General features: G+C 37.4%; 1 protein-coding gene across 1 annotated transcript in view; it reads left to right on the top strand.

Moving 5' to 3' along the window:
- The window catches only part of MPP7 (MAGUK p55 scaffold protein 7), a gene marked incomplete at both ends in the record, with an annotated part of 106672 nt that overhangs the window by 52319 nt on the left and 41622 nt on the right, over nucleotides 1-12731 (top strand). Inside the window, one exon of the mRNA XM_081996405.1 lies at nucleotides 11080-11211. Within this exon, the coding sequence (XP_081852531.1) occupies nucleotides 11080-11211 (132 nt within the window). The remainder of the gene's footprint in view (nucleotides 1-11079; nucleotides 11212-12731) is intronic.

The following is a 12731-nucleotide window of genomic DNA, read 5'->3' as shown; positions in this document are numbered from 1 at the left end:
ATTCTAGCTTTTATTTCATAAACAACTGCTGATACTTTCATCCATGCCATCTGCTAGATTTGCACAGTGGCCTAATAGACTGTTCTGATCAAAGTGCTACTTGTTATCTTAAAAAAACATTTTAAGCCTTTATCAGCAGAGTCTTCTAAAGCTGCCTTACAGTCACTGGCAAAAAAAGACAATATAATTTACTGTGTAAGAAACAGCAGGCATTTTTCTATAAGAACTTTAAAATACAAAGCACTCAAAGAATATATTGTGCTATAATAATATAAACCAAAACCTGTTTTTGCTTTGAAAGGTTAATGAAGCATTTCTTGTAACATGTAATTAAAAAAACTTTAATCTAAACTTTGTCCTCTTTCCAACATTTGCTTTGTAATTAGACTCGCTGAGGATTTTCCATCAGGGCTTTTTCATTGAAATACATGCGTTTTGCAAAGTCAGCATTTTCCATTGGAAATTGTTGGGATTTGCCTACAACTGGTTTTTGCATCTGGAAAACCCAATACAAATTTTAGGTCAATTAACATCTGAGCTACATTTGGGCTGTTATTGTATCTCAAGCTCTTGGAGGACCTTTTGGCCCTGTCCCTTTAGAGACCTGCCTTCTCAAATACACCTATGTGTTCTATTTTTGCTCATGTCCTTGGAGACCATTCCTCTCCTCTTTATGGAATATTCATTCTCACACATGGTAACACAGACTACAATATGTGTTCAGGAAGCATCGTTTCCCATAATTTATAACTACTTACTCATCTGTAGTCCTTGAGGTTTGCTGGTTGAGCCGGTTACAGGAGTTCTGCTCTTATATTAAGATACTTTGCTGTATAAACTAGTTTAATTTTATTAATATGGTGAGCTGGAGTACACTGTATTTCATATGTCAACTGAAAAGTCACCTAGCTAATCCTCATTTGTAAAATCAGGTGCCACTAATTTGTAAATCAGCAAGAGCCTGCTTGATTTTTGATGGTATGCTGTGAAGTACCAGCAGTGAGAGAGAAATATTTATTTGCCACCTAAGTAACATACCCAAATTATCACAACAAGAAGCAAGGACCACAGCACTGATGGTTTGATAATGCTGGTTGATGGATAACCCAGAGGTGTTCTGAGCATACCAGCTGTGAAGCTGGGGGAGAAGGGACAGAGCTGGGGAGACTTTTGCTGGCAAGCAGATGAGATCCTTCTGCCCAGTGTTTCCTGCCTTTAAACTATTTGCCACTTTGGGAATCCCTCCATCATCATTATGGCAACCTTATTAGAGGAAAAATAGTTTTATTCTTAACCCTTTTCAGCTTCAGGCCTTGACTTCCTATTTCCATTTCCACTTGCACCCCTGATTCAAAGGAGTTTTTTATAAAAAACTTGTTTTTGGGTGGGGAGCACTGGGACAATATGTTGCTGTCTTTGTTTTTGGAATGTCCCTGTTACTGGAATGGAACAAGTTAAAAAAGTCCTTGTAAAAACAGCAAGAAAAGGCTTGATTTTTCACACCTGACAGGCAAAGAAAATCAGAAAGCAGTTGTGGCACACTCTTAATGTGGTAGGAGCTGACAGAGCATACATGTAACAATATACAACATATCGTAAGCATAGATATAAAATTATATAAAGGAGATGAAAGAATACTGCATGAAGATATTTAAGTAACAACCATCGCATTACCCTGGAATTGCTTTTCAGGTCTGTCTCTTGATAACTCAAATGACGTCCAACGGGCAGCTTGTCTGTCAATCTTCTCAGACGTGTGCATATGAGAATGCTTGCTAGCGGCCAACATATAATAAACAAAGTGAATGATGTAATAAAAGTGAAGGAAGGCAGGTTGGCAGCAGAAAAGAAAAGATTTGAAAAATAAATCAAAGAAATTCTTTGCTAATATATACAGACGTACCCATGTGAAGGAACCAACTCTAACCCATGTAAGAATGCTGAATTGCATACACGTAACTATAGCACTCACGTACAACACATTAACTTTGGCAATATTACTAGATATGGTAATTTAGGAGGAGGAAAAAGTTGCTATGGATAAAATCACATCCCATCAAGTAGCAATTCTATTCAGATAGTGAAAATGGAGACCTGCACAATATGAAGCAAATAGTCCCTTTTTTAGTTGTCATCTTTTTATGCTGCTTTTTCCTTCAGTGGTGCTTTTCCCTTGCATTTGCCAGACCATATTCTATTTGAACTCTCCATTCACTTATTCAACAGTCTCCTCTTTTCTAGTTCACTAATGAATCTTCAATAGGGACCCAGTATGGTCTCGTAATAATTTTTTTTCCACTTTCTGCTTATTTTTGTGTTTCTAGTCAGTGGCAAGACTCTTTTCCTGTGACTATGTAACTTGTAAATCTATAAGTACCCTTATCACAAATAGTTTGGAAAATTGTAAGCTTTTTTCTTATACCTGTGTCATGGTTTAACCCCAGCTGACAGCTAAGCAACGTGCAGCCACTTGCTTGCTATTTTGCTGGCCTTTTAAAAAGAATGTTACTATTTAAGAGGCAGGATTTATTCTATTGCACCACATCTATTTTAATATTTTATAAATCTTTAGTTACGACTTTATTAAGTACTTATAGAAGATTTACTTATATGTAATGGTGAAGATAATACTCACTGCAGCTTTTCAGTTCTCCAGAATTATATCTGCACTTAGGGCAATTGATATATGGAAATACTATTTCTACTGTTCAATACAGCAAAAATCCAAAGCAGGCAAAAGTAATCACCTTAAAAACTAAACTGCTTCAATATTTTTAGTTAGGTGTCCATGTCGTATGAGTGCTCTGTATTTAAGACCTCCTTATCGTAAACAAATATGTTACTATTTTCTGAAGGAATTAAGTATATAATCATAGAATCGTAGAATGGATTGCATTGGAAAGGACCTTTAAAGGTCACCTAGTCCATGCCCCCTGCAGTGAGCAGGGACATCTTCAACTAGATCAGGTTGCTCAGAGCCTCATCCAGCCTGACCTGGAATGTTGCCAGGGATGGGGCATCTCCCACCTCTCTGGGCAACCTGTGCCAGTGTTTCACCACCCTCATTGTCAAAAATTTCTTCCTTAGATCTAGTCGAAATCTGCCCTCCTTTAGTTTAAAATCATTACCCCTTGTCCTATTGCAAGAGACCCTGCTAAAAATTCTGTCCCCATCTTTCTTCTAGGCTCCCTTGAAGTCCTGGAAGGCTGCAATAAGATCTCCCCGGACCCTGCTCTTGTCCAGGCTGAACAACCCCAACGGTCTCAGCCTGTCCTCATAGGAGAGGTGTTCCATTCCTCTAATCATTTTGGTGACCTTCCTGTGGACCCACTCTGACAGGTCCCTGTCTTTCCTGTGCTGAGGGCTCCAGAGCTGGACACAGGACTCCAGGTGGAGTCTCCCCAGAGTGGAGTAGAGGGGCAGAATCCCCTCCCTCGACCTGCTGGCCACGCTTCTTTGGATGCAGCCCAGGACAGGCTTGGCCCTCTGAGCACATTGACAGCTCATGTCCAGCTCTTCGTCCACCAGTACCCCCAAGTTCTCCTTGGCAGGGCTGCTCTCAATCCCTTCATCCTCCAGCCTGTATTAATACCGGGGGTTGTCCCAACCAAGGTGCAGGACCCTGCACTTGGCCTTGTTAAACCTCATGAGATTCACACAGACCCATTCCTCGAGCTTGTGCAGGTCCCTCTGGATGACATCCCATCTCTCAGGCATGTCAACTGCACCACTCAGCTTGTTGTCATCTGGAAACTTGCTGAGGGTGCACTCGATCCTACTGTCTAGGTCATTGATGAAGGTATTAAAGAGTACTGGTCCCAATATGTACCCCTGAGGAACACCACTCATCACTGATCTCTATCTGGACATTGAGCTGTTGACCACTACCCTCTGGATGTGACAATCCAACCAATTCCTCATCCACCAAACAGTCCACCCATCCAATCCATATCTCTCCAATTTAGAGAGAAGGATGTTGTGGGAGACCGTGTCAAAGGCCTTACAGAAGTCCAGATAGATGATATTGGTAGCTCTTCCCTTGTCCACTGATGTGGTCACTTCATCATAGAAGGCCACAAGGTGGATCAGACAGGACTAGCCCCTGGTGAAGGCATACTGGCTGTCTCGAATCATGTCCCTGTCCTCCATGCCTTAATATATCCAGATTCTCTTAACCTTATGGATCAGTAGATTTTTTTTCTTTTTAAGACTTTAGACATCATGCTGTTGTCATATAAAGGCTGTGTCATTTCTAAAAGACACTTTTTCAGAAAGGGCAACTGCAACATCAGCTTTTACTTTTCTTTGACTTATATTTTCGTTTGATTTCTGGGTCTTCAGATGATTTTTCAACCAAGAAAAGATGCATGCTACTGCTGTAGACACTTAGTATTGTCAGGATGCTGCCACTTCTTCAGAAAAGGAATTGATCAAGGAAGAGTGTTCCTGTCTCAGTGTTTTCCACTCTGAAAACCATCTATTTGTGCTCTTGAAAGTTACGTAAATAGGACTTAAAGCTTCACTTTAGCTACATGAATCACGCTGCAAACATAAAAGAGATTTCGTTCAGATTCTTCACCATTGATTTAAAATTAGAGCTTACCCTGCCATTATCCACAGCTGAGGAAAAACATAGGGCTGTCATCTGGAAGAATATTAACACCTTTACCAGATGACACGGATAGGCTCTGTGTTTCTGTGAACACTGAGAATAGTTTGACTTTGGAAACGTCTCCAGGGGCTGCGAACAATGAGCCAGAGGAAGTAGGAGTCTGAAGGTGTGGAAAGTTCACTTTTCTGTTGGCTGTTGCCGTCTGGCTACCAGCTGCAGGTAAACCCATCAGTTCAGACTGGTGCATCTGAAATCAAGAAACTGTGTATTCAGTCAAGGAAATTACCCTTTTGTGAAAGGAAGTTCATATAGTCATGAATAAAGTCCACCATAGCAAAGAGGAAGAAGTAATATATACTGAATATTGATCCATCTGAGATGTTGCTATGCTAAGAACATTAATATATGGTAGATATTAAGAACACAAAACCACACATGAACAGTATGTGTTTTCAATATTTTGAATCTCTATGGTGACCCAACTGCATCAAAGTCAAATTGGAAGAGAAAAGGATTTAATTGCCAGCTGGACAAGCTTGAACTAGAGGGCAACTCTGGTTTAAGTGCAGATGGGATAGTTGCAAGCATGGAATGTCTTTTCTCTTTTGTGCATACCTTACTGTTGTCTTCTCATGCAATATATAATTTCTAGGGAATTTATAGAGAATATATAGGAAAACCATAATATTTAAAGGATGGAAATAAATAAATGAATGCTGATTTTTTTTCCCATGAATTAGCACACACATTGGTTTCCTGATTACAAACTGAAAATCATGCTTAATTTAAAGGACCTTATTCAATTTTTCTTACTGTCACTGTCAAAGGTTTTTTGCTTATGTCAAATGAATAGTGTAAATGATTTTCAGTAGCAAAAGTAAAAACGTGTTGATTTCTTTGGAAGTTAACTGATTTCTTTAACATTATGTACTGTACATATTTACTTGGGAATTTAGTTTAGAACAGAGTATCTCAGATTTTTGTAGGAAAGTAATTAGATTATTGCACCTTCAGAGGGATAATATTACTTTTCTGCCTGATAAGTGGTTACTGTAGCTTGTGTACTCACTTACTGGTTCTACAGCCAAAAAATAAAATTCAGTCCTACTGTTACCCCAGCCATCCTCTAGCCGCTTCAGCAGCAGTACCGAGTTTGTCCTGCCTATAGTTTTGTTGCTTCTAGATTATGCTTCTCTTTAGCCAAGCTGGAGAGTTCAGCTGGTGTAGTTGCCCTTATCTGTTGGTTGAGATGCCCATTCTTACCTGTGCTCTTGCTATCTAGTTAACCCCTTGCATCGGGGTGGGGGTTGCAGGTGCTCCCGCAGCAGGCAGTGCTGGTGGTCAGGACACTGCCATGTGCTGCCCTTCGCTGATGGCTGTTTTACCACCCGTTTGCTGGAGAGTGGGATTCATCAGTACATCAACGTAAAATCTAGCTTATGTACTCAAGATAGTAGGTTTAAAGACTAATTCTCCTGTAGAAAAAAGGAAGGTTGGTCTCACCCGACACCCCACTTATCTAAATTCTTATCTCCCCTTTTCCCTATTGATTTTGTGCTGCTTACCGTTTGTTCTTAAATGTATAGCTCGATTCTGAAACCTTGTCTTTTTATCTCTTTCTTCTCCAAACTGTTCTCAAGTCAAATTGCTTTTCTGTGCCTATAGCCTGTATGCCAACACCATTATGCTACAGCTTTCTGCTGGTTTTATTCTCATGCTTTCTAAATTCTTGCACATGTTTGGCTGTTATGTCTCTTATGCTTTTTGTTCCATTCTGATGCTCTTCATGGTCTTTTCTTCAGTGGCTTCAGCCTCCTCCCAGCTCTTTCAGTTTTCCTTCTTTGATATCTGTCACTAGATGACTTCACTCACTTGATTTTAACTTTATGCAAGTTACTCATCAATCAGCCTTTCCAGTCATGAATAATTTTCTCCACCAACATTTTTAGCTTGTCTTTTTGTATTTCTTCTGTAACCTTATCACAAAGAAAAATGCAATATGGCTAGAGGTTTCTGGAGGATGAGCTCTGCCAGGTGAGTTCAGGGGCACGTTTCTGTGGTTGCTGAAGTTACTTTTCTCCTCCAGCGTAACTTCTCCGTGCCAGCCTCAGCGGAAGTTACTGTCACCATAGCAAAGCAAAGAGGTGGGAAAAAGTCTCTGTCTTACCTGATGGAGTTCAAGCTGAACTGCCAGAGAAGGTGACCAGTGCTAATGATCTAAGCTGTGGACTGGGACAGCAAAGTCATGGGCTGTTTTGTTCTATTTTGCTGACTCTGCCAGGGCAGTAATCTACTCCATAGGCAAGGTGACCAGCGGCTGGGCTGGCAGTGTCGCAGTCTGCTGCAGCTGTTGGCTTTCATAAAGGTTGGTTTCAGTGCCTAGAAATTTTATGTCAATAATCTTGACTACTAACTATTTACTTTTCTAATCTTCTTGTTTCCAGTACCATGACGAAAGAGGCTGCTTTTGTTTCTTTGTCTGTTCTGTCTTGCTTCTTTTTTTAACTTACTGTTCTGTAAAATGTTTTTCTAGAATAGTAAATGCAAAATATTTCCAAAAGTAAAGCTTAAATTGAGGGTTTTTTTGTTGGGGTTTTTTTTTTTTTTTAATGAGATTTTAAAAACATAAGGGGCTGTGTTCATGAGTCAGGGGCTACCTGGGGTATTTTCACTCTTACAGATCTCAAAATATAAACAGAAGCAAAAAAAAAATTGTCATTGTTTTAAAGGAGCAAAAATGTAGTCGGTGTAGTTACATGATACACATTTTTCAAAATATAGAACTGTTTTCATTAATAACATTCTCAATTTAAATAAACATTTAAAGTTTCGGAACAGTTTAAGAAAAAGAACTTTGAATGTTTCCAATGTCAGATTTTCTTTGTGTAAGCTGATAATGTAAAATTTCAATGTATAGACTGTGAAATGATCAGTGATAGCTTTAATAACTAGTCCTGTATTTTTCATATTAGACTTTTCAGAGGTCTGATGAAAGTATTCATTTCCAGCTAGATCATGTCTAAGAATTTAGCTGAACATCAATATTTATATTTAGGTAGTGCAGGAGTTTGAATCATACCTTCTTTCAAGTTCTAAATATGGACCATGTTTATATTAGTGAATCATAAGCATAGAACTTAGAGCTGAAATAAAATCTTTTTCTCCAGAGGTGCTTAAATACGACCCGAATCTTGGATCATACATGCATAGTTCTGAAGAGCTGTGTATTTGAAAACAAAACCAAAACATTAAAAAAAAAAAATTATCTGCACTTCTTGCAGTTTCTTGTGACAGGTAAAAACTAGTATCACAGAAGTGTGTAAGTTGATCACTTCTTGTGTACAAAAAGAGAACATTACTGCCTTTCCATTGCCTTGTACATTTACTGCACATTATTCTGGGTAAATCTTGTTCATAATAGGATCCAAGTTTTATTTCTTGGCACTTGTAATGTGTTTGCTTTTAAAAAAATCCCAACCTTTTCTGTAGAAGTCTAGTCTGATACATAGTTTTTTGGACTAAGCATGCATTATATTAATTGCACGGTACAAAGAAGCTGCTGAAGAAATGTCCTTTTACTCTGTGAATGTGGTCATTTTGTCATGTGTTCGGAATGTGGAAGTTCTCTCAAGGACAGGCTCTGATCACTTCTAGTTGAATACAGTAAGTGAAATCAAAATGGCTTTGTAAGTTTTGGTTGCAGACTAATTATTTCCCGGTGTCTATGCTGCTGATTATTTCAAGAACAACTACAGTGGACAGAGAGTAGTGTGTTAAAAGAAGCAATGATGGAAGACAAGCAGGAAAGAAATCTTAGCATGTTCAGTGTACAGCATAAACAAGTCCGTCATGACAGAAGTTCTTCTGGAAGCTTGACTGAGAAGAAACACATCATTTCTGGCGTTGATACTCTTACCTAAAATACACATCTTTGCACTGAGATAAAGTAGTACTAGAGTTTGGGGAAAAATTCTTATATTGAAAACCGTAGTACATTGTGGTTTAATATGTTTTTTGGGAGGAGGAGGAGGGAGGGAGGGGGTTGATAAGTTCCAGTTGTTGTGAGTGAAGAAAAGTATCATAAATACCAGGCATTGATTGGCATTAGTTTACACTACTTGAGCTGCATCGTTGTTTTGCATGCAGTGTCCAGGAGCCTGATCTGGCAGTCAGAGCAGGGAGGTATCATATTAACACTGATGGAATAATTCAGTGTAGTAGTGGAGAGAATCTGTTTTGCAAGTTTCATTGTCAAGGGTAGGTTCTTTTGAACATGTTTTAAGTTGCTGCCTTTTACTCTGGAAGTGGTGCTTTATATTATTTTCATCTGTTTTCTCTATCTGCCTGATTGTTTTTAAACTGCAATATAGAACCTCATTAAATCGAACCAGTCCGTGAATGTGCCCTAGCTTTATGTGGAAAAACGTAATTGCAGAAGACTAGTTTTAGAAGTCTTAACTGTAAGTAGCCTGAAGTAAAAGCAAACACTACTTTTGTTTTAGTTTATCTTTGATATTTCACATATATCTTAAGAGGACTGCATGTGATTGCATGACTTTTACGTATGTAATGCTTCATAATACACATTTCAGGAGGAACCATAATTGCTAGCCTGAGGTTTTTAGTTCAGATCTAAAGTAAAATTAATCTTTGATGGGAGTGAGCTGGTAATTTTGATGGTAAATAGTATAAGTTCATAGCTGTGTCTTGGGAGGAAACCTAGAAATAATTAGTGTGTTGAAATGTTTTTATCAAATTGCACAGTATGTGTAGAAATTAGTGAAACAATAGCAAATTCTCATGAACTAGGCATGATCTTCCTCTGTGTTTATTTTGTTGAAGACCTAATTTAAAATTTAAAGTTCAGAATTTCAAGATTACCATACACCCTTTGCCTTCTGCTTTTGACATGATAGCTTGTGGCATTGCCTGGAAATTGTTTTCTCTTGTTACAGTCTCCTTGGTTCAGGAAAAAAATCCTGGAATAGTGTAATGGAAGTGTCATGCTTTTTTAAAACATCTGCATCATCCTTGAGAACATACAGTTTCTGGTCACTTGTGTACTCAAATATTATCTGCCATATATTAAGTAGCAAGTAAACTGGTATCAAAGAAATGTAGCCATTTTCTGTTCTTTATTACAGAGCTGCTTCTTAATGATTATTGTAATTGTTATAATAGATTCATTATTACAGTCATTGATACCTTCTGATATCATCCATGTCAACGACATTGACATGTTCTGCTTTATCCTAAACACCTCAAGATTTTCCAAAATGCTTTATTTTTGTTGTCAGGAAGGTTATCGATTTGCAAATTACTTCTGCTCTTCAGACTACAACTTCTGTAATATTGACTCTTTGGGAAAAAAATATCAGGTCAAAATGTAAAATATTCAAGTATTTAGGAGCAACTACTTAAAAACAGAACCAACTGAAAGCAGTACATAGAATTATATGTATGGTTCTTGCTGCTATTCTTGCTATAACGCATAGTTTTGACTACAAAAGTAAAAGCATTACTTACCTTTTAGACTGGTTAAGAACGGTTGTTACAAATAATGAGGACTTTTCAAAATAGAAGAGAGTTCTGTATCTAGAAAAAGCTGTGAATTTTAGATTATAGCTGAGATTTTTCTAGAGCCTTAGGAGAATGAGCTTTCTAACTTCCTTTGACTTTCAAGATTTTTTTAATTTCTGCAAGTTCAAAAATTATTTTGTTTTTGCGAGTGGACATTTTGTCAGGCTTTGTTAGGCTTTTTGAAAAATCTATTGCTTAAGCTATGCATGAACTGGAGAAGCAACGGAGAAAGGAAGGAGGCAAGACATGTGACAGGTGGTTAATAAGCTCCAGCCCAAACCAAAATGTTTCAGCAGTATGTTCCTCAATCTCAATCATGAATTCCACAATGAATTAAAAATTCCAGAGATAATTTGGAGCTCGTCTGAAACGGGACTATTATATGAAAAGGATCCAGTAACCAGATAACCTTCCAGAGCTCTTCTGAAGGGGATAGTTGGGCAACAGCGTAATGTCATGCATCTCATGCTCCAACAGAAGCACTGGAAGATGCTTATGTTGCTTATTTGTTTCATAGGACTGCTTGCTGTATCGAAGAAACTTTTTTTCCTAGGACAAGTAGAATGATGTTCTTACTTTAGGAGACTTAGGTTTTCTCCTGTTCATAATTCTTGTTATTTCAAGCTAATGTGCAAAGCACTTGGTATTTCATGTGTCTGAAGACACTGTTCTGAATTCACAGTTTACTAGATGCATACATTGTATATATGAAAACATATACTTTATGGAGTTGTTTCATCAGTTTAATGTGTTAAAACTGTATACAAGAATTGTATTCAATCTACATGTATCACATTAGTAGAGTCAGGCTATAAATAATATCCTCTGCTTTGTCTTTCATAAACTTTTCAGATGCCCAATAATATACTGACTATTAATGTTTCCAGGCTTTGCTCTCTGTACATGATACTGTTGCTCAGAAGAACTACGATCCTGTCTTGCCCCCCATGCCTGATGATATTGATGAGGAAGAAGATTCAGTTAAAATAATCAGGCTTGTCAAAAACAGGGAACCATTGGTAAGTAACCCTGTCTTTTATTTTGGGGTTTTGTGTTTGTGCACAGGGTGGGGAGTTTTTAGATTGTGAACATGAATGGCTGACAGTAACTTGAAATGTGGATAGACAGACATTACGCATGTTTATTCATAATGTTCAATAATACCCTTGTGACTTCCATTCTCGGTCATTATTACTAACGCATACGAAATGAATAATAAGAATTTGTTCATTCATGGTATTTGAGCATTACATACATTGGCCAGTCTGAGCATTTATATCCATCTTTTATCTTGAATTCAAATCATGAACTTGTTTTAAAATGAGAGGCGGAGAATGAATCCCCAAAGTAATCTTGACCTTTGTTGTGAACTGTGCCCGTTAGCATTCGTGTAAAAAATTTGACCTTTTGATACACTGAAAATAAAGCATAAAAACATATTTTAAAATACTTGAATTGAAATCTGGGCAAATTTAAGATGTCTGTTGTTGTAGTTTGGGTTATGAATACTAGAAAGTTAATATCTTCATGGGGATATCTGGAAAAATGAAAGGACTAAACCTAGGTTGTATTACAAGTATATTAAAATGCTTTACTGATTTGGTTATTTTTATTTGCTGTAGAGTGGGAGTCATCTTGTATAAAATTTAACTATATTCTTTTTCTCCTGCAAACCAGTAAGAGCTTTGTTTTATGTTATACTGGATATTTGTTTTAATGGATAGCAAGCCCGAAGAAATATCTGCAAAGTTACTTTGAGAAAGCCATGATTTTGTACTTGAGATGATAGTGGGAGAGCGATGCCTCTGTTACACAGGGGTAGCTTGTCCCACAGTAGATATCATACTATCATTCTTATTCTTGATGGATTTCTGGCATCAGTAAACAAGAAATAAGTTTTGGTATTTACTGACTGTAGGTGCCCATGGGCATAATTAAAAGTTTGACCATATGGAAAGTTTTTACTTTGTTTTAACATATCAAACCTTTTTGTTTTCCAAATATTTAAATCATAGCTTTAAGCTTTCCTTTTTTTTAATCAAAGAAATTCTTTGAGGACAAAAACAAACTTGCTTTAGGATTTAGGATCAGAAAGAATATTAATTCTGAAAGGAATGGAGAAATTTGAACATAGAGTATGAAATGAATTCTAATTGAGCAGCTTATTTTTAGTGTTAATGAAAACACCCTTGTTTTTTCTTGAATTTTGCCTAAAAATCTTAATAAAAATCTTAATGTACATAGTTTCATATTTCAAACGTGATTTGCTATTAACACTTTTGCGAGTTAAATACTGTAAGTTAATAGTATCTCAGAATGGATTGGGTAAATAGCAACTTTGAAAACAAAACTGAGAGATTTTCTGAAAACTTACATGAGATAGATAAATTGTATATTGGATTTTGAGATTTTTAATCCCTCTTAAAGGGACAAACAGGGTTGCCTAAGCCGAAGGTTATCCCAGGACCGTTCTTCAACTTCCGCTCTTGCCTATTCAGTCTGGTGGGATACTGACCTCTTCCAGATACCTGTGTGTCTG

The sequence above is a fragment of the Phaethon aethereus genome, assembly GCF_964289735.1.
Source record: "Phaethon aethereus genome assembly, chromosome: 2".
Taxonomy (NCBI): domain Eukaryota; kingdom Metazoa; phylum Chordata; class Aves; order Phaethontiformes; family Phaethontidae; genus Phaethon; species Phaethon aethereus.
This window is presented reverse-complemented; position numbering and strand designations above follow the sequence as displayed.